Below are 27,707 nucleotides of genomic sequence, written 5' to 3' on the forward strand. Positions count from 1 at the left end.
CAACTTCGATCGTTCATTGGGCTTTGCGAACTTTACTCCAAGTTCATAAAGAACTTTGCAAGTCTCACTGAATGTTTCAGAAGTCTTTTAAAGAAAAACTCTGATTTCATATGGACTGCCACTTGGAGAGCATCCTTTCTGCACCTGCTCTTCAAGCATACGTGGAAGGGCGTGATACATTTGTTACTGTGGATGCCAGTTCTTTTGGCATGGGTGCTGTTTTATCGCAAATGTCTTCCAACAATGAGCTTACAATTGGTTTTGCATCCAGACGCATGAAAGATGTTGAACTGAGATATTCAGTTATTGAGAAAGAACTGCTTGCTTGTGTATGGGGAATTGAGAAGTTTAAACCATACTTATGGGGGAGGAAATTTTGTTTGAGAACCGATCACAAACCTTTAGTGGATATCCTTTCTGGCAACAAAATCAAAAAGCAACCGCTAGGTTAGCCAGGTTATCCACCAAGCTTTTAGAATTCAATTTTATTGTACAATACATAGCTGGAGGAAATAACATTAAGGCTGACTTTTTATCCAGATATCCTGTGCATGTGGACAGGTCTAATGCTTCAAAAGATGACATTGAAGAATGTATTATTGCTAGCATTGACGACACCGTAATCTGTTCTGACATGGTAGAGTGGCATAAAGCATTTGAAAGTGATTCATTACTTAAACAAGTTATGGAATTTGTAGTGAAAGGTTGGCCTAAGGAAAGATCTGTTGAACCTGAGTTACAACCATTGTGTAAGGTTGCAAATGAGTTATCTCTTGAAGGTAATCTTTTAGTCAGAGAAGGTAAATTGATCCCTCCATCTTGTTTTCAACAAAGAATCCTAGAAACTGCACATTCAGGTCATTTGTGTATGACTGCTACCAAGCGCAGAGTTCGTATTGATTTTTGGTGGCCGTCTGTTGATCGAGATGTGGAAGCACTTGTTGTTAATTGTACACAGTGTTTATACAGTGACAAACATTTGGTCACACATTCTCCATCTGCCAAACCTTCAATTTCTCCCAACAGAGTGTGGCAAAAGGTTGCAGTAGACTTTCTTGGACCATTTCATGTACTACGCAATTATATGAAATACTTCATAGTTTTAATCGATCATTTATCCAGGTGGGTAGAGGTCAGAGGTGTTTCTGAACCAAATACCAAGTCTGTCATTCGATTTCTTCAAGATGTATTCAGCAGAGATGGCACACCTGAGGAATTACTTACTGATAATGGGGTTCAGGTTACTTCACAACTCATGCAAGATTTTTTGACAAAGATGGGCATCAAGCATTTACGCACTCCTTTATACTGTCCTCAGGCGAATGGCAAAGTTGAAAGATTCAATAGGGTTCCAATTGAATGCATTCAGAGTGCCATCAAAGCTAAAGTAGATTGTGAGTCTGCTATTAGAGATGTAGTATGGGCATATAGGACTACTCCTCACTCTGTATCTGGTTGTGTTCCTTTAGAGTTGATGAGAGGGAGGAAAGTGGTATCTACGCTCAGTCCATTTTGGAAGCTGAATTGCTTGAATAATAAGTGTGATGTTACAGAGAATTCGCTCATTGCGAAAAATCGTAGTGATGAAGCCAGAGTTAGGAGATGTGATAAACTCTCCGTGCCTGTCTCCAAGAAAGAAGTCAAATTTGTTGTTGGTGACCTGGTTCGTGTCAAGGACCCTCTGTTGTTACAAAAAGGTAAATCTAAATTCAGGGATCCTGCACGTGTAATCATAATTAAAGGTAACAGTGCAAAATTAGAGAATGGTCAATGGTGGAATTTTGGTTGTTTGGCCAGAATCAATTCTGATTATAATCCAGTGGTAAATTTTGATGAGAGTTCTCCTGAGGTCAGAAGGAGTTCAAGAATTAGGAGCATTCCAAGTAGGTATGTCCAATAAGGATTTTTGTTTACAGCTTTGTCATATGTGTAATTTTCCTTTTTCTGTTAAAAGGAGGGAGATATGTGGTGTCTATGCATCATTTCTCAGTGCACTTATTTTACTTATAAATTTTGGAATGTTACATTGTACTTGCCAAAGTATTCTATGTTTTACATGTTTGGAACGTTTGGGTTAGAGGATGGAATTGCTTCTCTAGCAGTTGGAGCAGCCACCTTGAGCCCTCTTCACCTGTATCCTTGCCTATCCTTTTGGCTGCAATAAATCTACTGAAAGAGTGAAGACTCCTGGTCTATTTGAATTGCTACACAACTTTATTGAAGAAAACACTTCATACCCTCTGCATCACTCTCACTCGCACACACTGCACCCGCATGCAAAACCAAAACAGGAGGGCGTTCATTCTCCTACATCGCACTGAAGCAAAAAACAACCATCCCTCAACACATCAGAGCCTCCTCTTCATTTTTTGAGTTCTGCAAGAAGCTAAAGACATGGCTCTTCATATAAGCCCATTGTAAATGAGACACCTGCACATCTGCCCCACAGCCTGGATACTCGCTTGGGTGATTAGTGCGCTATACAAATCAATATCACATAACATACCTCGCTAGCCACAGTAAATTAACTACAACCCACCCTTCTACCATGCACAGGGTTCTAATAATTGAAGTCATTTGAGATGTCATGAGTCTTGTTAAGAAGGCTATGAATTAACATGCTATAAGTGACGAAAATATGAAAGGCTGTAAGTAGTGCATGGGGAAGATGCGAGCTATAGTTGATAGCTATAGCTATGTGTTGTTTAAGTTAGTTTTGTATATACCTAATAAATTAAGGTTTCCTAACTAAAACTAATCTTAAACATTTGTTTATTTTATAGAATTTGTATGTTTTAAATAAAAAGTTGTAGAGTTGATTAGGGTGTTGTATACTGCAGTGTACTGTATGTTTTAAACCCAAAACAAAGTAGGAAATAAATTAAAAACTCAGTCAAAGACAACTATCAATACTTGACCCTCTCCCCCTCTCAGTCTTGAGGGCTGTATAACATGTCAACAGCAGTGCCCCTGCACAATATTTCCTCGTTCCCTATTCTCCTTGTGGAGTCTTTCCGGTCCTATTCCAGAGTGATCAGGAATTGCTCCATGCAGGCTTCATTTTTCGAACTCTGCTGGAGTAGCTTTCTACCTTGTGCTCACAAGGGTTATGCAATATACTTAGTGCCAAATACTCTGTGTGATGCCCTTCTTCACAGTGATGACCTCGCTTTGTCCCAGATCTCTTATCTTTTAATTCCATCACAGATATCTGTGTAGGTACTTTGCTCTGACAAGCGTCATACCTCATCTCTTAGTAGATCAAAGTATTTGTACATGTATTTTATACATGGGCTTTGATCACAGTTCCTATTCCTTTGAAAAGTGTTAACTTCCCCTCTTGTCAGTCCAAGTGATGAGAGCTCCTGGTCTCTGATCAGTGTGACTAGGCCTGTGCGGAATTTAGATTCCTCAAGCGGCATTGGAGAATTTTGGGGACTCAGTGTTACTCTTGTACCGCAGAGATCCCTCCAAATTCCATCAATTGCCACACTGCTAAATTATGTTCCCATTCCAGCAAATGCAATGACAACAGGAACAACGTGAGGTTTCAGAATGCGAGCTGGCGAGCGCAAGCAAGATTTGGCGTCCCTTAGTGTGGTTTTTGGTTGCTTACTGACTTGATTTTCCACTTGAGAGGCAGAAAAATCATGTTGAAAATAGTGTGGGGCCAATCTCACTGACTTTTCAGCGTGGAATGTGTTTTCAGTGTTATAAATGGCACGATGTGCATTTTTTGCCTGTTGGTAGAACTCCGTGAAATCTTGCTGAATTTTTATGTAATTCCGCATGTTCCGTGGAGTGAAATTCCATGAGTTCTACCCAGGCCTAAGTGTGACTTCACTTCTAATAGAGGATTTTCTGAAGGCATGGTATAGTTCCAAATGTCAATTAATGGTGAGTGGCTGACTGATCAAAAATATCTCCCTTCTTCTAACAATCATCTGATGAGTACAGTGCTAATCTGGCTGTCTCTGCCTCTTATTTTCCTAATAGCCTACCCAAAGGAGTGGTTAGTGGTATAGAAACTTCACTACCTCTATCAGAGAGCATAATGTGCAGAAAACACATGCATAATCAAGGAATTTTGAGTTTTAAATTAATCTATTATAAAAATCACTGTATGTGCGGATATCAACCATACATCTAAATATTAAATCTTTGTTTATCAAAAAATTAGATTTTCACAAATTTGCAATATATTTTGGGAATATATTTTCTAACATGTTACAGGAATGTTACAGGAATGAATTACATAAATGGGCTTTTTGAACACTGTAGTTTTTTTTTATGTAGAGCTTCCACGGACTTATGTTCATGTTACCTTTAAATCATATAAGCTGCTGCAACTGCTACATTATGTCTGACTTTCATGCCACTTATGTGTTCCTTTGTGTAATTTTAAAGCAGACTTACATTAAATATGCCAATTAGCATCCCCAGTGAGTTGCCATGTTTTCAGGGAAGATGTACATGTAGTAAAAGATTGGATAGATCTAAAATACAGACTTGTAGGTCTTTAAATATGAGAAAATTCAGGGAGAAGATGAAATGGCCAGATTTTTAAAAGCTCTCACAAAACTGCAGTGTGTTTTCCTGATGATGAGCCCCACTATTTGACGTCACAACAATAATGAGAATGATTTCACATACTCATCGGCCGTAGCTCTATGTGAGCATGGCCTAGTATATTTTTCAATGCAAGATGGTCAATATGTTAATATAGTGAGTGGGGGGTGGGTTTAAAAATACCTATATCCAGATTAGCTTCATATGAATATCTCCAGCGATCCAGTAATCTCAGAGTATATCACATTACCACCTAGAGACAAGTCATTCTGGCCAATGAATGCTTATTTGGGGTTTTCATCCTGTGAATAATGAACATCTCCAATGCCATTTCCCTAAATATTTCTAAATCAGTGCAATTTGGATTATAAGTAGAACCAATCCTATGGAAACCTATGGTACTAAGCATCGATCTCAGACAGAGAAGTGATTTCTTTTTATCTTCTGGTAACTCCTTGAGAAACATAACACACTGGTGAACCACCAGAGACAACCAGCTTAATCAGCAATGCAAAGTAGCTATATTTAATGTAATGTTGGCTTACTAAACTTTATAATCTCCATGACATTTAGCCATTTGCTATGGAAATTTGGTCATTGACATTCCACTTCAAAATATCAGACCATCTGTACAGTGTAACAAGCTTACAGCTGGCCATATATAGAAAGAATCTTCATTCACCCATGTTGTCCCCAACACCATCCCACCAAAATACCCAGATCCACTGTAAAACCCTTGTGAATCCCCATACCTTCTCCTGGCTGCACAAACTGCCAGTGTTGCTTCTAGGTCACAATTTCTCCATCATCTCCACCCTCTCAAATCCCTCCATGTCAAGCATTCATCTTTGGTAAACTAGACACATATCCCTTCATAAATTCAATTTTCTTACTGTGAGTACTGCCGCCAATCCAACATTGCTGGCATCGACTGGTATACAACATTTCAAACTTGGATCCTACCGTTTCCAATATTTTGACCCCCACTAGTTGTTTCTTGATCCACTCAAAACTCTTTCCACACTCTTCACACCAATGGAAAATAGAATCCTTCTTCAGTAAAACAGACAATAGTTTGATATGTGTAGCATGATCCAAAATGAATTTCCTGTAGAAGTTGTACAGCCCCAAAATGATTTCAAACCAGATTTATCTGCAGGAGGAACAGTATTGTTAAAGGCATCATCAAGTCCAGGTCTGGGTTCAATGCCTTCTCTTGACACAACATGACCCAGATAGTCTCCTCTAGTCTTTCCAAACTCATACTTTTCTTGTTATATCACCACACCCTTTCCCTTCATGATAGATAGAACCCACACCAAAATCAGATCAAGAAGCAAAACTCAACACATTGTCCTGAAAAACAGCAACACCCGTCAGATCTTTGAAAAAGCTCAACATTATCCTCTGGAACACCAATGCTGCAGATGCCAGGCCAAAAGGCATCCTACAATATTGAAACGTTCCCACCGGGGAAATTAAAGCAGTAACATTTCTTGACTTGGGTTCCAAAAGCTAAGTTCAATTTAAAAAACCATTTAGCATTTCCGATCAAATTCAACAGCTCTGAAATGTTGGGGATAGTATATGAATCAACCAAAATAGCTTTATTTAGACTTCTTAGATCCACTCAAATCTGCAATTCTCCATGGTGCTCCATGCAACAATGAATGGTGACTTCCACAAAGACGACTCAATCGAACCAATGACGTCCCTGTCACAAAACATAACCAACTCATTCTCAAGGTCTTTTCTACCATAAAATAGTACATTGCACAACTTATGCTTAACCAGAACTGCACTCTATTTAACACTTATTATGTGTTAAAAACCTTTAATATTACCCAAAGTGTTTGAAAAAAACAACAAAACTTCATATATGCTGTATCACTGGCATGGTCTAACACTACCGAAACTTGATCCTTCATTCCAGGCTTCAAAACCATATGGAACAAAACCTAATGGAACCCTCCCAAAATACAAAGTCCCTTAATTGCCACATAGATGTCCCCAAAAATATTTCTTCTCCTGAAAATTTCTCTAGGGATATGTACCATCTGAGCAGTTTGGGATTTTCACCTTTCATCTACATTACCCATCTGATAGGCATGTGGTCAGTTTAAACAACAAAGTGAGAGTCAAACAGGTATGACTTCAACTTCTTCATGGACCAGACCAGAGAAAAGGCTTCTCTCTTAATGGCACTCTGATGATGTTCCCTGGGGAGTATCCTTCTACTGATGAAAGCCATGGGTAGTCTTGACCGTGATCATTTATTTGGGATAGGACCGCTGCTATCCCATGTTCAGAGGAATCAGTCTGCCCAATAAATTGCTTGGCATAATCTGGAGCTTTCAGAACAGGTGCAGAGCACATTGCTTCCTTGAGGGTGTCAAAAGCCCTTTGACAACTCACAGCACAGTTCACCTTTTTGGGCATTCTTTTGAAGGTCAGTTCTGTAAGGGGTGGCACAATGGTGCCATGATCCTTCATAAACGTCCTAGAGTACCCAGTCAAGCCGAGGAAAACCCTGACTTGAGTCTGAGTTGTTGGAGCCACCCATTCCAGAATGGGCTGGATCTTGGGTTGTAATGGACAAACCTGGCTTCCACCAATTAGGTGGCCCACGTATACAACCTTTCCTTTCCCATCTGGCACTTGATTGCCTTAATAGTGAGGCATGCACTTCTCAGAGTATCTAAATTCTTCCTAAGGTGGATTAGGTGATCCTGCCAGGTGGAGCTAAAGACAGCATTATCATCTAGATAAGCTGCACTTTAGGATTCCAAACCAGCAAGGTCTTTGTTCAACAGCCTTTAAATAGTGTGAGCTGCATTTTCTAGCTCAACACGCATCACAGTAAACTGATAATGCCCATCTGGGTTTGAAAATGCTGATCTTTCATTTGCTCCTGGAGTCAGATCTGTCTGGTAGTACCGAGATGTGAGATCTAAGGTACTTGGATATTTGGCTGCGCCCAACCTGTAAAGTATTTCATCTACCCTTGGAAATAGGTGGGCATGAATTTTGGTCACAGCATTGAGGCCAATATATAGTTTACTCAGAACCTCATCACTGTTTTACCTCCCTGGGTATGAGGTTTGCAGACTAACACCACTGAGCTGGCCCAGGGACTTTCAAATGATTCTCGACCCCCAATTCAAGCATTTTTCTGACTTCAGCTTTGATGCTCTCTTTCACATGATCAGACTGCCTGTAGATTTTGTTTTTGACAGGTAGGCTTTCGCTAGTGTCCACATCATGGAAACACTAAATAGTCAGAACAGGAGTCAAAGAGAAGAGCTCAGCAAACTGATTTAGGACTTGCCTGCAATCAGCCTGCTGTTGGGCAGTTGGACTAACAAGACCACTCCTTCTACTGACCCATCTTTTGGGTTGTTGGACAGGAAGACAGGGAGAGGTTCACTCTCTACATCCTGATCCTCATCTGTAACCATGAGCATGGTTATATCTGCCAAGTCATAATAGGGTTTAAGGCGATTCACATGGATGATCCTCTTGGGGTTTCTGCAAGAGCCAAGATCCACCAGGAAGTTGACCTCCCCTTTTCTTACTAGGAAAATGGTATGGCCCACTCCACATATCTTGGATTGTCCTAGGGGCAGCAGGCATCAAAACCCACATCTTCTGCCCTGGTGGAACTCCACCATAGGAGCTTTTTGGTCATACCATTACTCCTGGAGCTCTTGGCTGGCCTCAAGGTTTTGTTTGCTTTCTCCATGTATTCAGTTATCCTAGAGCAGAAGCCAAGTACATAGTCCAGTATGTCCTGTTTAGGTTCAATGAGAGGTCTCTCCCATCCCTCCTTTACAAGGCACAAGGGTGCCCTAACAAGAGGACCAAATAAAAGTTAAAATTAGGTGAACACCACTCTCTTTTGTGACACTTCCGTGAACGATGATGGATTCAACCCAGATCTGTGACTGGGGGTGAGTGTCTGAAAAGTGTCAGCACGCCATCCATCATCTCCTTGCATTTGCTTTGTTCATCCTAAGTTAGCAAGGTATGCCTGGATATGGGTCCCTTGCTCACTTTGCCCCTGGATTCAAGCTATCCTGGCTGATGAGGGGGTGATACACCGAAACTGGTCTCAGGGTGCTTGTTTCCAGCCCGCGGAAGACCTGACCTAGCAGTTTGGGCTGGACTGTTCCCATAAGGGACAGCATCAAGACTGATTGGCATATGACTTGGTCTGAACTGGGATGGCGAAGTGAGCTAAAGAACAATGATGTATTCAACCAAGATCTGTGACTGGTGGTGACTGTCTGAAAAGCTTCAGTGCTCTGTCCATCATCTCCTTTTGTTTGCTTTGTTTGCCCTAATTTGGCAGGGTATGCCCAGTCGTGGGTCCCTGGCTCACTTTGCCACTGGATTCAAGCTAGTCTGGCTGATGAGGAGTGTTACCCCGCAACCGGTCCCAGGATTCTTGTTTGCAGTCCAGGAAAGACCTGGATTGGCAGTTCGAGCAGGACTGTTCCCATAAGGAATAGGAGCAAGACTGATTTGCATATGGCTGGGTCTGAACTGGGGTGGCGAAGTGAGTCAAAAAACGATGATGGATTCAACTCAGATCTGTGACTGGGGGTAAGTGTCTGAAATGTTTCAGCACAATGTCCATCATCTACTTGTGTTTGCTTATGTAACCAGACATGAAGTTTGTACCTCTATCTGATACCGCCTCCGTAGGGAAGCCCAATCTGGTAAAGATACCAATGAAGGTCCTAGCCACTGCATTTTGGTGACTTCAGCTTTGATGCTCTCTTTCACATGATCAGACTGCCTGTAGGTTTTGTTTTTGACAGATAGGCTTTCACTAGTGTACAAATCATGGAAACACCAACTAGTCTGCACAGGGGTCAAAGAGAAGAGCTCAACAAACTGATTTAGTACTTGCCTGCAATCAGCCTGCTGTTGGGCTGGCGGTCTGACAAGACCACTCCTTCTACTGATCCATCTTTTGGGTTGTTGTACAGAAAGGCAGGGAAAGGTTTTCTCTCTTCATCCTGATCCTCATCTGTAATCATGAGCATGGTTACACTTGCCCTGTCATAATAGGGTATAAGGCGGTTCACATGGATGATCCTCTTGGGGTTCCTGCAAGAGCCAAAGTCCACCAGGTAGGTGTCATCTCCTTTACTTACCAGGAAAGGAAACAGCCCACTCCACTTATCTTGGATTGCCCTAGGGGCCATAGGCTTTAAAACGCACACCTTATGCCCTCGTTGGAACTCCACCATAGCAGCCTTTTGGTCATACCATTGTTCTGGAGCTCTTGGCTCACCTCAAGGTTGTGGTTTGCCTTCTCCATGTATTCAGCCATCCTAGAGTAGAGGCCAAGTATATAGTCGACTATGTCCTGTTTAGATGCAAGGAGAGGTCTCTCCCATGCCTCATTTACAAGGCACAAGGGACCACTAACAAGAGGACCAAACAAAAGTTAAAATGGGGAGAATCCCACTCCCTTTTGTGGCACTTCCCTTTAGGCAAAAAAGAGGCATGGCAGTAAGACATCCCATCTCCTTCTGAGTTGCTTCAGGGAGGCCACCGGTCAAAGATTATGTGGTTTTATTGAATCTTTCAACACAGCCATTACACTGCAGATGGTGGGGGGTAGTAAACCTTTAAGTCACTCCACACTCCACCCACATGTGTGTTAGGTAACCAGACATGAAGTTTGTACCTCTATCTGATGTCACCTCTTTAGGGAAGTCCACTCTGGTAAAGATACCAATGAGGGCCCTAGCCACTGCATGGGAAGTGGTAGTCGTAAGGGGAATAGCTTCAGGATACCTGGTGACATGATCCACTACCACCAGGATATATCTGTTCCCTGAGGCTGTAAAAGGGTCAAGGGGACCAACAATGTCAATCCCTACCCTTATAAAGGGAACCCCAGCCACTGGAAGTAGAATTAAGGTGTCCAGTTAGGGGGATGTCATGGGCCAAAATGAGGAATAATTCTCTAAATGCTTGAGGCACTACCACTTTCCTAGTGACTCCAGGTTTATGGTCTCTGGCCTCAGTGTACATGATACTTTCCTCTCAATTGGTCCTGTGGGAACCACTGACACCAGCACCTTCCTGTGAAGCAGCTTGCTGATACGGGCTTTCAATAGTGGGACAGGTACTCTGCCTCTGGCCCAGCTCTTCCCTGGAGGGACCCCCGTGTGCCCAAAAGCTCAGCCAGGTAAGGCTCCAGCTCATGTGGCTCAATTCCCTCTGGGGCTGACTCTTTTTCTCCCTGAGGAGAAGGGTCTGGTTTCCATCTGGCTCCCCAGTCTGCTTGCCTTTTATTTTGGAGGGCTGGGCCATTCTTCCAGACTCCAGCACGTCTTTTTCACTCTGGGCACTGCTGTTTTCTCAGGTTTTTACACAAACGCAGTGTGGGATTCCACACATTTCTGCATGGATTCTCAGTTCTGCCTCAGCCCAGGTGGAAGACTCCAAATCATTGTCAAGTAAACAATCAACTGGTATTGATGAAGAGACTGCTACTTCCTTTTTTCCAGCAACTCCTCTCTAGTCAAAGGACACAATCCCCATGGGATGGGGTTTTGTCACATTGTCAGCATTGGTGACTGGATAGGTCCTTCCAGGTAGGTACTGATTTGAGGATTCTAGTTGCTTAGTCACTATGGTGAGGCTGGCATGAAAGCAAGCTGGAAGAAGGCTCACGCCGAAACACGTCCTTGCGATTAAATCATTTCAAGCTGGCCCCGTGAGTTTAACATGTTTCCTTTGGGGAAGTGTGTGTGATGTTTTCAACATGGACCCACCTCCGTGTAACGAGTGCACCCGTGCTTAAGAGAGCAGCAGAAGCCTGAGGTGGATTGTGGAGCAAAGTATTTATCTATCTATCTGATGTCACCTCTTTAGGGAAGCCCACTCTGGTAAAGATACCAATGAGGGCCCTAGCCACTGCATGGGAAGTGGTAGTCATAAGGGGAATAACTTCAGGATACCTGGTGACATGATCCACTACCACCAGGATATATTTGTTCCCTGAGGCTGTAAAAGGGTCAAGGGGACCAACAATGTCAATCCCTACCCTTATAAAGGGAACCCCAGCCACTGGAAGTAGAATTAAGGTGTCCAGTTAGGGGGATGTCATGGGCCAAAATGAGGAATAATTCTCTAAAGGCTTGAGGCACTACCACTTTCCTAGTGACTCCAGGTTTATGGTCTCTGGCCTCAGTGTACATGATACTTTCCTCTCAATTGGTCCTGTGGGAACCACTGACACCAGCACCTTCCTGTGAAGCAGCTTGCTGATACGGGCTTTCAATAGTGGGACAGGTACTCTGCCTCTGGCCCAGCTCTTCCCTGGAGGGACCCCCGTGTGCCCAAAAGCTCAGCCAGGTAAGGCTCCAGCTCATGTGGCTCAATTCCCTCTGGGGCTGACTCTTTTTCTCCCTGAGGAGAAGGGTCTGGTTTCCATCTGGCTCCCCAGTCTGCTTGCCTTTTATTTTGGAGGGCTGGGCCATTCTTCCAGACTCCAGCACGTCTTTTTCACTCTGGGCACTGCTGTTTTCTCAGGTTTTTACACAAGCGCAGTGTGGGATTCCACACATTTCTGCATGGATTCTCAGTTCTGCCTCAGCCTAGGTGGAATACTCCAAATCATTGTCAAGTAAACAATCAACTGGTACTGATGAAGAGACTGCAACTTCCTTTTTTCCAGCAACTCCTCTCTAGTCAAAGGACACAATCCCCATGGGATGGGGTTTTGTCACATTGTCAGCATTGGTGACTGGATAGGTCCTTCCAGGTAGGTACTGATTTGAGGATTCTAGTTGCTTAGTCACTTATTTTGGGGTTGGGGCATTGGCATGCCCATTCAGACCAGCCCCCACCCCTACTTAGAAAAATAAATCCTTGGTGCCTAGTGGGCTACCTGCCCCCCACAGGGAGGGTAGAAAGACTTTTTCATTTGTTGGGGGAAAGGGAGGTCAGCCCCCACCCCTGGCCTATACAAAAACAATTCCTGGGGTCTAGGGTGCTTTCTGCCCCCCCCCCGGTGGGCAGAACGACTGGTTCTGCCTTATTTCAATGGGGCAGCAAAGACCCTTGCCCAAGGGTCCACTCCCCCCTCCCTGCTGCCTCGTGGGTAGCTTTCTATGAGCACCGGAACATCGAAACTTAAACAATGTAATGATGACAGCGCACCATGCACTCGATCGTCATTACATTGGGCAAAAAAAGGCTTGCGAGGTTGGGGAAGTTCTTCCCCACCTCACCTCCCGCGGTTCAAAAAGATAATCCCTCTGCTGTTTGCCGCAGAGGGATTTAGTGCGCCTGTGCACATGACGGACTGGTTGAGGCTAAGCCTGGGCGAAGCACTACGCTACGCTCGCGTAGTTTGCGAAGTTCGCGCTACTTCGCACTACGCGAACTTTACGTAGCACAGTGCGAAAACGCGTAGTGTAGCGTTGCGTAGTGCTGCAGTCATTTTTTGCTTGCTCGCGGTCCTCAACGTCAAGTTGGCGACCGCGAGCAAGCAAAATGACATCCCGGCGAGACTTTTTCCTTGTTCGCGATCAGCAACTTCCAGTTGGCGATCGCGAGCATGGAAAATAATCCTCCCGGCGAGATTCCCAACGCGAGGAGGTCAGGTTTCTCATTGCGAGTGGTCGCGTATGCTCGCGACCGCTCGCGATGAGAAACTACCAGTTCGCGTTGAGAAAGCTGAAGCTCGAGTAAAAATCTACTCGAGCAGCAGAAAACTACAGCTCGCACTGTGCAAGATGCCATTTTCAATGATTGCACAGTGCCGGTTGCTTGTCCGCAATGTGCAATCATTGAAAACGACATCTGGCACAGTGCGAACAAGGAACTACGTAGTTCGCGAAGTGCTACGCGTAGCTCGCGTAGTGCGAACTTCACTTTGCGTAGCTTCGCGAAGTGCTACTTCGCGAACTACGCCCAGGCCTAGTTAAGGCATGAGCACAGGAGCACTGATGCTCATGACGTAACCATTCTGTCATGAGCACCGAAAGGGTTAAAATAAAAAAGTAATTTTTATTTTTTATTTTTACAAATTAATAAAGATATTTTACACATAAAAAACTATAATAATTATAACTATTATAATTTTAAATAAGCAAAAACATAATTTAAATTGTACCAATGTAAAAAGAAATTATATAATTTTACATTTAATACATACACTATTCCCACTACAATGTCTACAAAAGTAGGCAAAGTGTTGTATTAAGGATGTATAAAATGTAATACTCCCACTTCACACAACTCAACAGTAGGAAAACTGTTACATCACACAGGGGTAAAATTAACTATTTCACTATTCCCATTCCAGTCAGTGCAACAGTAGGGAAAGTGTTGGATTGTGAAGGGGTAAAATGTACTATTTCAACTCCAATAACTTCAACAGTAGGGAAATTGTTGGATTACGGAGTGGTAAAATCACTATTCCCACTCCAGTCACTGTAACAGTAGGGGAACTGTTGGATTGCTGATGGGTAACATTAACTATTCCCACTCCAGTCTGTGCTATAGTAAAGAAAGTGTCAGATTACATGTAAAATTTACTATTCCAACTCCAACAAATGCAACAGTAGAGAAAGTGTTGGATTGCTGATGGCTGAAATTTACTATTCCCACTCCAATGAGTGCAACAGTTGGGAAAGTGTTGGATTGCATAAGGTTAAAATTGACTATTCCAACTCCAGTCAGTGCAACATTAGAAACAAACACATTTTCTTCAGCACAATAAAATAATTTCAAAAACATAGTAAACAAATAAAAATATAATTATGGAAAACATATAAATATATATTTTATTTTAAAAATTAAATATTACATTAAATAAATACACTTTACAATGTTAAATGCATATCATAAACAACTACAAATAGTATTATAGTTAAGATATAAAAAGTTTTTCATTTCAATCAATAATTTTATTTATGATTTAGTTATTAAAGAATTAACTTAATAAAGAATTTTATTTTAGTTACTTCCCACCCTATATTCCTGCAAAACTCACATCCTGCACCCACAATGGAACTTTTGAAAACTAAATATTCACACTTTTAATATAAATATTTTTTAATCAACTAATTATCACTAATTGAAAACAATTACTTAATTGTAATGAATTTACTTCCCACAATATACCCTCCACAAAACACACAACATGCTCCTTGAATTAGACTTAACAAAAGATTAAATACTCAAATAACATAATTATTAATTTAATAATTAATATCAATTACAAACTTTATTTATTTCCCACCCTATACCCCGACAAAACCCATAACCCACACCTAAAATTTAAATAAACAAAATGTAATTGCTCAATTAACATAATTAATTATCAATGAAATAATAATTATTAAATAAAAACTAAATAATAATTACTTATAAATAATTTGCTTTCCACCCTGTGCCCCATAAACCCCACAACTTGCCCCTAAAATAAAAAAAATAAAAGAACTAAACAATTAAATTAATTAGAGATCAGTTGAATAACTGATATTAATTAACAATGAATTAATCATTAATATGAACTAATTAACTTTACACCTTGTACCCCTATAAACCCCACAACCCAAACTAAAAAAAAAAAAGAAATCATTACACAATTAAGATAATTGATTTTCAATTAAATAGCTAATAATAATTAACAACTAATTAATAATTAATTAGAATTAATTTACTTCCCATCCTGTACCCCTTTAAACCCCACAATCCACATCTAAAATGAAAAAAACAATTATTTACACAGTTAACATAGCTAATTATCAATTAAATAAATATTATGAATTCACAGCTAATTATTATTTAATTAAAATTAAATTATGTCCCACCATATAACCCTTATAAACCTTAGATTCCACACCAACATTTTAAATTGAAAAACAAAATTAGCACAATTAGCATAACTCATTATCAATTAAATAAATAATATTAATTAAAAACAAATTATTACCTTATTATAATTAAATTACTTCCCACCCTATGAACCCACAACCAGCTACGGGACTTAACATCACACAAATTAATTAAATTTAATTTAATAACTACAACAAATTTAACAACTATAGTCAAAATCATATACAATAATTATATCAAAATTTTACATCATATACATTTAAAATATATACTAAAATACATAACGATAATTCAGAAACAATATTACAAAGAACAATATTTTTGTGAACTATATTAATGACTGATATTTTCAAAATCAATATTATTTACCTTAAAATCAATATTCTTAACAGTGATATTCTTGCAAACAATATTTTCATATCACGATATGTTGGACACGATATTTTGGTTGGATGTTATTTTAATTTCGCTATTTTGTCTGAACTCCGACACCAAGCCTTGGTGGGATCCCAGATTTACCTGGGTATTTCCCCATGTGCAGTTTCTGGTCCTACCCTCCTGAACAGGTTTTTGGGGACATGAAGAAGACTCTTTTCCATTTTTCGCTTCTTGATCACCATCTTTCCTTTGGTTTAGCTTTATGGCCTCTTTTGGTCTCCCCCACAAGTGGTAGTTTTGGTCACCCTTGTTTTAACCCAGTGGTCTGCCTACTTCTCCAACTCTAGATTAGAAAGAGGAACTAGGTCTAATAGATGTTGATGCAACTCCCCATTGTAACAATTACTCAAAAGATGTTCTTTCATGATTACATTGTAAAGCCCTTCATAGTCCTTGACATTGTTACCTGTTAACCAACCATCTAGTGTTTATACTGAAAAGTACACAAATTCCACCCAGGACTGACTCTGGGTTTTTCAAGTCTCTGTGCATATTATTCTTTATTCTTCAGTGGTAAGTCCAAAGACCTCAATCAGGGTACTCTTTCTGAGGTCAGAAGACTCAGCATCTCTTTCAAGTAATTTCAGGAGTCCATCCCTAAATTTCTCTGAGAAATGTTCCAACAAGAAAGCCCAATTTTTTGTCATCACCCTCTGAAAAGTTTGGGACAATCTTTTTGGAGAGTATTGAGTCATAAGAACCTCCACCCTCCCTAATTACTTGTATGCTGCTAGAAGACATAGGTCCTAGGCCCATCTCTTCTCTTTGTGTTTCTAGTTCTAGTACCTGAGCCTATAACTTTAGCGTCCTGGTCTATCTTTCCAGCATGACGTCCTAATCTGAGGGGGTTTCAGTTGGGTTTGAGGGAATTGAAACCTGTCCTTCCTCAATATTATTCTCAGTGGTATTATCTTCAACTTTTGACTGGTAACCAGTTCTAGGTGATCTCTCTCAAACTGGGCTACCGGTTCTCTGAGATATTCCTTTTTAGGACCTTGCCTGGTTTGAATCCATAGCTTAGGTGAGCATGGCGCAGGTCAATATAAGGGGTCAGGTTGAACTCCTGAACCTGGCTATCGGAATCAGGCATTATTTAACTTAACCAAGGTACTAGCAATACATTTTGGAAATTTGGAAAAAAAGAATTAGACTATATAATAGCATTTTTTGGATTTATTCATGTGGTCACTTAGGGCCTGATTTGGATGTCAGGCGGACAGCCATCTGGGAGTGTGTCGGAGGCTTTATGCCCGACATCGAGGCTTTCCCTCCAACCACTGTATTATGATGACGGTGGACAGAGGTAAACCCGCGAGGGATTCCGCTCCTCTTCCAACGGGCTCATAGAGCCTGCTGAAAGAGGAGCGGAATTGTAATCCTTTGAATGACGCCTGAGCCAGCCTCGGCTCCACCGTCGAGATTACAATGTCGGGTTCTGACAGCCTTTCCATGTTGGCCTTTTTGACATGGAAAGGCTGTCAGAAAGGGAATTTGGGGGACCCTAGCAGGGCCCCCTTCCCCTCCTGGCTCTCCACTATGTGGAGTGGGGCACATATGGCTGCCACTAAACATCCCTGCACCATGTGGCAGGATCTGCATGGTGCCTGCCAAACAGTGCAGGGATGTTCACAAACATCATTTTTTTCAATTGAAGCTTGTGCTGCAGGCCTCTTTTGCCCACAGTAGAAGCTTCAACTGAAAATTTGATATTTGCGACCGATCCTAATCCTGAAGTCAGAACCACTGACCTAAGGTCAGGCGGTTCCAGACCGCTACAATGTCGACATCGAATGAGACCCGTTTTGTCAAAATGGTCCAGCAAATGCAAAGTTGTGTATCCCACCTATGCCACCAATTTACGAAACCGCTTCTCTGTACAGCATACGAAAATGGAGTACACTATGTGCAGAGTGCAAGAGTTCCTCAAATGGCAGGCAGAGGTTAAAGTAGATAATACTAACTCACTTTTTGTGGTAGTGTGGGTGAGTAGTTAGGCTTATCAGAGGGTAGTGTTAAACATTTGTTGAACTCCCAAGGGCAATAAATGAAATACACGCTCAAGAATAAATCTGATACCAATTTAAAAAAATAACATTGATTTTTATATAATTTTTAAGGCCATCAATAGAGATCTAGATAAACACTTTCGGCATTATGAATTTTTAAAGTTCGATAAATATATCACTTCTATGTGCAATTACGCACCTTTGGAAACAGTGGGAAAAAGCAGAAATATGCATAGAAATTCAGGCAATGCTTTCACCAAGTCCACCTTCTAGTTTTAACACAAGTTTGGGACCAGGTCCAAACTCTCAGCAGGCGATGTTCAGGAGCATCCCAGATCGGCTGGGAGCAGGGTGCTGAGGTGTTGGGAGCTGGTGTGCAAAGTGCTACTTAAACCATCACTGCACAGAGGCACTTACAGGTAAGTCTGGTGGGTCTCCTTAGATGGAGGAGGTTGCAAGTGTCTGGCAAACCAGACTTCATGGGATCGGTGCCTGCAGTGTTCAGTAAGTGATTCCTTCACTTCAAGGGAGGTTCGCAGTGATTTCTGGAAGTCTGAAGGAGCTCCGGGGTGCTTGGAGTCCTCTCAGGGTTCAGGACAACACAGCAGCTACAGTGATTGTCAAGTCCTTGGAGTAGTTGGCATGGTTTGGCTCCTTTTTTTTCGGCAGCAGGGCTTCAGTTCTCTTGCTGCATGTCTTCTTTGACCTTTTCTTCTTTGTTCCAATTAATCTGGTGTTCAGGTTTCAGGGATCCACCTAACTACTGAATTTAGGGGCATTCCAAAGGGAGGCAGGTAGGAGCCAATGGGTTACTTACCTTTAGGGTTTAAACACCCTCTAGTAACCTCTTTCTCCGGGAAGAAACACTACTGTAGCCTTGATTGGAGTTTCTCTCACCATCTCAAGATGGTAGAATTTCAGGATAGGAGTTCACCTGCCTGCCCCACTCAAAGGGTGGTGCAGGCTAAGTGGGGACCCTCCTTCTCATCTAACTAATTTTCCTGCCTTTCCTCTGACCAAATGTGGAGCAGAAAAGAGGGGTTTGCCTTCCCCACTATCTGGAGGTTCCTGGGTTGGATTTCAAAGGCGTATTCCCCCAGTAGTCCCCAGGTACATTTCAAATGCCTCAAACGACTTCTTCAATTTGTTGTTGGTTCTCCCGGTGTTTCAAGGAATTTTGGAGGTAGATTTACTGACTGCATCATGCTATCGTCTTAAAGGAAACTGTTCTACATCTCTCTACCAGCAAGCGCACAAGTGTGCATATCACTGACGCTATTGGTATGCTGATAATATGCAAAATGTAAGGGTTAAATATAGACAAATGTTGCACAACAATTTTTCCAACTTCTGCAAATTTGAATCCCACTGGAAGACCAGCATAAGAAGTAAACGTAGCACCAATTTTCAAATTTACTTCTTATGGTAAAGAGAAGGTACTGAAATAATAAATCAAGCCACAAATTTTTGTTTCCAAATTTAAAATTGCTGCTGATACTGTGAAATCTTTGATCTTGGTCCAAAGTGGCCGCCAATTATGAAATGGATAATCTCAATTCAAAATGGCTGTTGATAATTTCAATGTGCCTTCAAATGATGATCCCATTTCAAAATGGCTGCCACAATCGTGCTCAACCGATGACATTTCTCACGTTAAATGCCTGCTAGTTAAAATTGGGCTGAAAGGAATCCAGCTCTGCTCTCGCCATCTGCTCTATAATCCCGCAGTAGCAACGTCATTGCTCTGCTTAGCCAAACCTCCTCCAATCGTACCTGGGATAAGATGCTTTAGATCCATCAAAGACAGCTCTCCTCTCCTCCCACTTGTCACCAAATCGAAACGTGTACTAACTCACCTCACGGTAAATGGCATAACTCAAATTATTGTAAAATGAAATTGAGGGCCATCTGTGTACCTATATAAGGGCAGATTGTACTTGTGTCAAAAGATCAGTACATTGCCTTAGAAACACTCACCCTGTTGCTAAATTAACAGAGTGAAATAGTATGAAAATGAGGGATGGGATCCAGCAATGTAGCTATCATCTGCTTGTTGGATCCAAATAAATCCTTTTTAGACCCCTTCACACCTGTTCATATCTTGATTTCCATGCCCCACAGTCTTAGGATCAAGGGAACCTTTTCATTGATCAGCTGGTACAGTTGGCCTTTTATACTGGGCTTTCTACTATTCATATGACACTTTCCTTGAGATATAAGAAAGGGAAAAAAGCCATTCCAGTTGACAGCAGGACACACAAATCCACACAAGCGATAATCTTGTGTGAAAGGGCATGGTATAGGGTAGCCAGGCTGAAGTAGTACATGTACAAAGTCTGAGAAGCCACTCTTTCTTCAATAAATAAGCTGCTAAGAAGATAAACTGCAGTTTTCAGATTATCACTAGTCAACTGGCACACAGAGCATGAAAACGTCAAGAGGTTGAGGCAAGGAGCAGGAGTTTAAGGTCTCAGCTGCTACAAGCACCAGTGGGCATCTTTTCCCTGAAAATATTTTCTTCTAAACACTAGAGTTCACAGCCTTGTACCTAGTCCGGATGTACCTCACGATCTACACCAATGGGATTTCAAGGATCTCCAATAGTTACTAGCATTCCAGCAGACTGTTTTCAGTATTCCTGCACCTTCATTCCACTTGTCATTCCATGTACATTAGATGTGATGGCAGATTTCCAGAAATATTAGGGCAATGCCATCTTTAGTGTTCATCCCAAATTTAAAATGAACATCTTAAGGGTCCATAAGTGCCTACAACCACCACCTTTAAAGAAAGACTGCCCCTCTGATGACCCAGACTAAGCCATGTTTCAAGACTGATAATCTGACAAATCCCTGCTCAACAACTACGAAAACCTATATGTCATCAACTACATGCACCTGAGGGGATCCTGGTAGAGAAGGTGAATTGGAGGATTACTGAGTGAGTGTGAGAGGGTAGAAGGATGGTGAATGTATGATTGAGTGGTGAAAGAAGAGTGAGGGAGTCAGTCAGTGAGTCATTCATTCAGTCAATGGACTGCTAAATGGGCAAAAGAGTGAGAGTTATTGTATAGGTGAGAGAGTTATCGTGTATAAGGGTAGAGAAATTGGAAGCCTAATATGCATTAGTGGGACTGTGTGAAACTGTGAAGCGTGATGACTCAATTACAATCAGATTTTCAAATATGTAACCAGATCCACTAATTTCAAAGTTGACACCCTGAAAAAGGCAAAAGGGGAGACATTCTGCAGTATGAACTCTTCAAGGTTATTATTAGGTCTGGGAGCCGAAGTCACTGACTTGATTAGAGAGTGCTACACTTTTTTCTTTTTTAGAATGCAAATATCCAATGCCAGGACTTTGTTCTCAGGCAAAGGAGATGATGAGGATAAGCAGCTAACATTATGTTTTCTTTATGTGACAGACAGCAGAGAAAGACACTGGCAGTTGCTCAGCAGCACCACTTTGTTTCCACGATCTTGGGCATTCAGCAAGGGGATGTCTGGAATCTGGAATCAGGGTACAAGGAAGAGTCTTAGGGGCCTATTTATAAGCCCCTATTGCCACCACAATGTCACTTTTAAAGATGTTGTGGTGGCGATAGGGGCTTCACCTTATTTACAATGCAGCGTTAAACCACTTAAAGTGGCTTAACGCTGCCTTCTCAGTAAGGCACCCTATTATGCCACACTTAGCATGAAAGAGGAGGTTAATGGGTGTTGCTTTGGGCATTACACCGCAACACCCATTGATTTTGACGCGTCCCCATATTTACAAGGGTGGTGTAAATATGGGGCAGGGCCAAAATTAAGACCGGGGAAAATCTGGTCTTAATAGGGTGCAACGAGGAGAAATGTTTATTTTCTCCTCATTTGTGCTGTTTCCATGTGTGCTGCATTGTGCAACATACATAGAAACAACAAAAGGCCATTGATAGTTTATGTGCATGAAGGTGTCCCTTCCCCAACATAAAAATAATTTCTAAAGATGACGATTTGCAACTTCTATGTGTGCTGCATTAAGCAGAACACATAGAAGTAACAAAACTCCATTTAAATATTGTTTATGTACAGGAAGTGACACTTTCCTGCACATAAACAATCACACCTCTCAACACAGGCACCCTTGCACTATGGTGCAAGAGTGACTGCGTTGGCACTAAGCAGCTAAATTTAGCAACAGCACATGGGAAATCCCAGGGCTGCACCATGTTCTTGTAAATATGGTGTAGCCCTGTGTTTCTAAAGTGATGAAGCGTGTCGTTAGCTTTCTTGTTTTTTTCAACCCTTTCCTGTAAATATGCCCCATAGTGCTATCTATAGAAGCATCATGCAGTCTGATGACCTGTTAGTACTGGACAGAAAATCACATAGCAAGCTTTCACCAAAGTGCATGTATGCCAGCTCAGGCAGGGTTGAGGTTCCTTGCAATTCTATATAAAGTATCAAATTCCTAAAAGGCAATGTTTATGTAGGAAAAATTATACCTTTACTAGCCATAATAAATGGTCAATTATGATGACACTGCAATGTCAGCTATGTTGCTATATTATTATTGTCATTGATAATGTGGTTGTCCATTTGGTTATATATCCACAAAATCACTACAATGAAAAGGGTGTTAAGGTTGAATACTTTGTTGATAGCAACTACCTAGAAAAAGGGTAAAACATGAAATTCAATATTTTCACCTAATAACTCATTGCAAACCTTAGAGCAAACTTCTAACTCCACAAACATATGATACACAATATCAAACAACTTTTCAGAAACAAAATAACATACTACCTACTATATAAATAGCATGTAGAATACGTAAACATTTAACACAGTTTCAACGAGATCAACACAAAACCACCACACACTGCAAAGAACATCAACAATGTTTATATGTACAAACTTCTCATAAAATATTACATTTCTGAAATTTAAAAAATAATCATTTAAAGACATATGCATAGATACAAAGTTTAAAATCAGAAAAGCATATGAAAATAATGTGCAAGTCAATAAGTGAGTATTATCTTAAAGTGACATGTATAGATTATTTTTAACCAACAACAAAAGCTCAGATCCATAAAACTAAAAGTTGCCTACACATTCTGCAAACACTTCAACAATGTTCCACACATTCAATTTCAAATTTAATTAGCAGCCTGGTGGGTTTGCAGAAGTCTTGGTCTCTACCCTACCTGCGGACGACCTTCACCATTTTTATACTTGCCAGCCTTCCTGTGTGGGATCTCTGTGTTTCTCTGCCCTACCTGTGGATGACTTTCACAATTTAAAAAATGCAAGCCTTCCTGTCAAAGATGTCTGTATTTGATGTGCATCTGCCAGTACAGCATACACATTTTCATTGCTGTTTAATGCCGAAGAGACCACCCTGTTACATTAGATTGTTGAGCATACTCATTTGCTTCGAAACAAAAAACACTGAAAAGAGATTGTTGGTTCATCCAAAATTACACATTTCCTTGATGCACAGGATTTTCCCCCTTGTATATCTGAGATATTTGAACATTTTCTTTCTTGGTAATGCCATATCTTAAATGTCGGTGCCCGGAAGAAAAGGCAGTAATGTCAGTCCACCACAAATAGGCCTGGGTAACCTCCACTCCTATTTGACATTCCAGTGGTAGACCACCAGGTCAAGAATTTCTAATGGCAGATCTGGATGAGGGTTCGCCATTTGAAACCACATCTAAACGGGTGGGAAATCAGAAATTTGGTGGCTTAAGATAATCACCAGTTTTTGGCAGTACTCCCACTCTCTTAGACTCTACATAACACTAAGACATGTTGCCACCAGACATAGAAACATTCCACAAATCCATTCAACAAGACTCCAGCTACTTTATAACACAAAGCAAACCACATTTGGACACTCCTAAGCATACTAGTCAGACCTTTATTGAAAGCTTTCAAAATTTATGACCAGAATTATAATTTGATAAAACTGCATTTCCATTTCAAAGGATCTTTTCCCCAAGTTATGTACAAATTACGCAACAGGTGCAGAAAGGACCTGTCTTACATTTTGGCAGGCGACCCGTCAGGGTGACTGAGATTATTACTGTTGCCTCCTTGACTAGATTACCGCCTACCATATTTAGAGATTTGTGCTGGCCCTGCGGAGATTTCAGTGCTTTCAAAGGAGACTTCACCATGGGACTCCTCCGAAGGAAGTGAAAGTTTGCTGAGAGGTTGACATGTTTCATGTGACAACTCAGTAAACGTTTTTTCACAAACAAATTCCCAAAGCAGGGGTTTCTTTTAGAAAAACAAAATACTAATGACACTGACACCATGGGAGTTGTTTTCTCCTAGAGTGTGGGTGTCATTTTAATTTGTTTCTGTTCAGGACCACCAGCTTTCCCTAGTGATCCAGAATAGTAAAAAATACATCAGACCATCTGCTCTAAATAGTATGTGCATTCTGATGTACTTATACCGTTGGTCTCAAATTTTTGGGTCATACGCAAAAGGTTTCTGCACATCACAGAGTAAACAAACCATCAGTCTGGCAGATAGGGTACCCCAACACATTTGTGGAGGAGTACACTCTCTCTGTAAAACTAAAAATCAGGCCCAAACTTATTAAGAAAGAAAAAATGGAACATCCCGTTGCAACCTTCATTTGTGACGGTGTCTCTTTATCGAATCTTCAAAATTCTCCTGTACAATTTTGGTCAGGGGTGAAATCAGAGTGATCAAATGTAATATGGTAAACAAAATGAAATGGAAAAACACATGATGTACCTGTCCCCAAACAGAGCTAATAAGTTTGGTGCTTTCATTTATCAGGTTAAGTAGTGTGACAAAGGCTTGGTCTTCATAGTCAAAACGATTTCCAAACATAATCGAACAGGTCACATTGGAGACTCCATAGGTGAGGAAAAGGGTTGGGTCAAAGGGTGATTCTAGGAGGAAAATGAAATATTGTTACTTTCTTTATTGAGAGACTTTATTATAAAATGATATACTTGAATCACACTGGATCATAACAATTAAACACAAATGGGTTCACATATTGAAAATGTATTAGCCAACAATGTTCTGCAAAACATGATATCCACATACATAGAAAATTAGAGGCTTGAAGGTCTGCCACTGGAATTACACCCACTCATTCTGAACATTGGCAGCAAAGTAATTAGGCATTCTCAAAAAGATATAACTACTACCATTCCAGCTAAAGTTTGGATCTCTCACTATGTCTCAGAGCTTGATAAAGACCCACAGGAAGTGTATGATGAAGTAATTCAATTAAGACCATGTGAAAGAACACTGATATGAATATGACATAATCTTTCCAGGAAGACAAAAATTTCAGAGATCTCAAAGGACCCATCACAAAGTATATGATTTCAGCAGTTATCATATTAGAACAACAACACTCTGGAGCCAAAATGTATACATCCCTATTATTATAAATTATTTCAAGGTTGGTGGTCCACCATTCTCCTAATAAACGATGGCTCTTTATCCGATCCATGGAATATATGTTTGCTTATTCTCTTTGACGAGAAAGGAAAATTGTCTAATCCAACTTCCTATACACCTTTTAGTCTCCTAGTCTTCTGGTGATGGACTCTCACTCTGAATGACAGGAAATGACCGACTCCGAGGTAAGTACTTAAAATGTGAAAAAAACTCTTGTAATGGACTTTCCATAATGGTGAGAAATCGCCATGTGTCCTTTACTAGTTACACTATGCAAAGGTTCAGCATTGAAGGGAGCATCAGATTTTCATGTTTGCCCCTGTCTGATAAGGACCCCATCTCCTGTTCAAAATGTAGTACCCTGACCACAACCACGCTTGTATGCATAAATGTAAATGCTGGACTTGTGATAAGAATTAGTGAGTCAAACTTTCTTGGCATCAGCTGTTCTTTAATTGTTCCACTGAGGCAGCTTGGTGTCCAAAGCTCTCCCAAACTTCAGAGTGGCCGGACTCTCACCAGTTGTAGAATAGGGAGTACACCTGTCTGAACAAAGGGTAGAGTTAAGAATTGATTTGCACTCAAGTCCTTTCAGTAGGGCACACTGTACAGCCTTTTTAAGAGTGCTGATAAAATGTTCAGCAATGCCATTAGCCTGTGGCCACAAAGGTGTGCTTTTCTGATGCTTGACATTTAAATGAGCTTAAATGTCTGTAAATTCCCAACTGTTGAAAGGTGGGTCATTGTCAGAATGTAAAATTGATGGAACACCACAGGTTTCAAAAGGCCTTCTAGTCTTTCAATTACTCAATCATGGTTAAGGAGTCCCAAAAACTCAATTCAAGTTTTCCCCAGATATGTTTTGGAAAATCTGACATGTTAAATGGATAGGGAATTACTCAAATGAGAAGCCTGAAGTTCTCTTTCAACTCAGATAAAGATGAGGAAATCAGACACGATCCCTCAGGGCTCGCATAGTGGCAACAATTCCACAATGTCCCTCATGCGCCACTCCAATGAGTTGTTGCCTAAGAACTTCAGAAATGACAATTTTCGATCCTCACAAGATAATCCTTACTTGAGTAATGGACAGTTCATCACGCACATTTTTGAATTTCTGGTATTCACTGTTACTATCAAGAAGTTGAGCGTATGTTCTCCAGAATTGATACATGATAATGTCTTTGAGTACAAGCATGTTTCTATCAGCATTGGTAGCAGCACCTATTTGCTCCACAGGTATAGCTGCAGGGGTACTCAACTACACAGTGAAATTAAAATAGGCCTTGGACATTTTAGAAGGTGTATCTTGACACTGGATGGGCACTTGAGAAAAGGAATCAGCGGGGTTTTGATCTTTTCCCGGTTGGTGCACAATGGTGTAGTCATACTCTTGCAGTCGCAAACCCCACCTTTCAAAACAAAGGGGCATCTTGGCCTCTGAATTGCTAAAAATATTAAGGAATTGTGAGAAAGTGTCTCTTTTGACATGGTTACCCCCCACGTTTTGCCTGGACATTGATGTGGTTTCGATTGCTGTGCATACGGTCCCTACAAATCAGGTCTCCCTGTGCCAGTGCTTCTACCCTAAAAACTATTCCCTAATTGGCCCTTCTGGCTCCCTGTAACTCCCTAGTAAAGGGTACCTAGGTAGCAAGGGCATTGGGATTGAAGAGGGTCACCAACGGCAACCTCACCTAGGCCATGCAGACTGCCACTGCAGCATGCATTGCCTGGTGCAGAAAAAATGACAAAGTTGACATGGCACACAACTTGTGTGCCATGCCATCTAGCACTGCCTAAGATATAGGTAAATCACCCCTCTACCAGGCCTTACCAGCCCTAAGGCAGGGCGCATTATATCCCAGGTGTGGGCATATCTGCATGAGCACATATGTCCCTTCAATATTGGAGTCTATTCCTTAATCTTGTAAGTGCCAGTGAAGCCATAGAGAGTACATGGGATGGAAACTCGACAGCTCGAGTCCCCCACTACCATGATTGCTTCACTGAATATAGGAGTAGTTCGTATCAAACTACTTCTCACAATAAACCTAAATTGATGCCAGTGTGGGATTTTTTGTGAGATGTATTCAGACGGCACTCGGCCCTTGAAAACCTACTGACCATGGTATGGGCTCTGACTGGCTTTAGGGAGCCTGCCACCCTCAGATATGTTTCCGGAACCCTGGATGGAGATCCTCTTTGTAGTTAGAGGCTACAAATACAGTTTAATCAATGTAAAGGTTTATTGATCTCATAAAGGTACTGCACAGCAGTGTTAATGAGTCAACAACTCTGCCGCAACTGACAACAATAGCACTTCAACGATCCAACAAAGAATGAGACAACACAATGGTTCCACAAGTTCTAC

The 27,707-nt window shown here is 41.1% G+C and overlaps 1 protein-coding gene across 2 annotated transcripts in view; it reads right to left on the reverse strand.

Moving 5' to 3' along the window:
- The window catches only part of LOC146798087 (cytochrome P450 2G1-like), a 299,091-nt gene that overhangs the window by 111,710 nt on the left and 159,674 nt on the right, over nt 1-27,707 (reverse strand). For both annotated transcript variants that reach the window (XM_085625307.1, XM_085625306.1), the window contains exon 4: nt 24,650-24,810. In XM_085625307.1, the coding sequence (XP_085481433.1) occupies nt 24,650-24,810 (161 nt within the window). The remainder of the gene's footprint in view (nt 1-24,649; nt 24,811-27,707) is intronic.

Source organism: Triturus cristatus, chromosome 9, assembly GCF_964204655.1.
Source record: "Triturus cristatus chromosome 9, aTriCri1.1, whole genome shotgun sequence".
Classification (NCBI taxonomy): domain Eukaryota; kingdom Metazoa; phylum Chordata; class Amphibia; order Caudata; family Salamandridae; genus Triturus; species Triturus cristatus.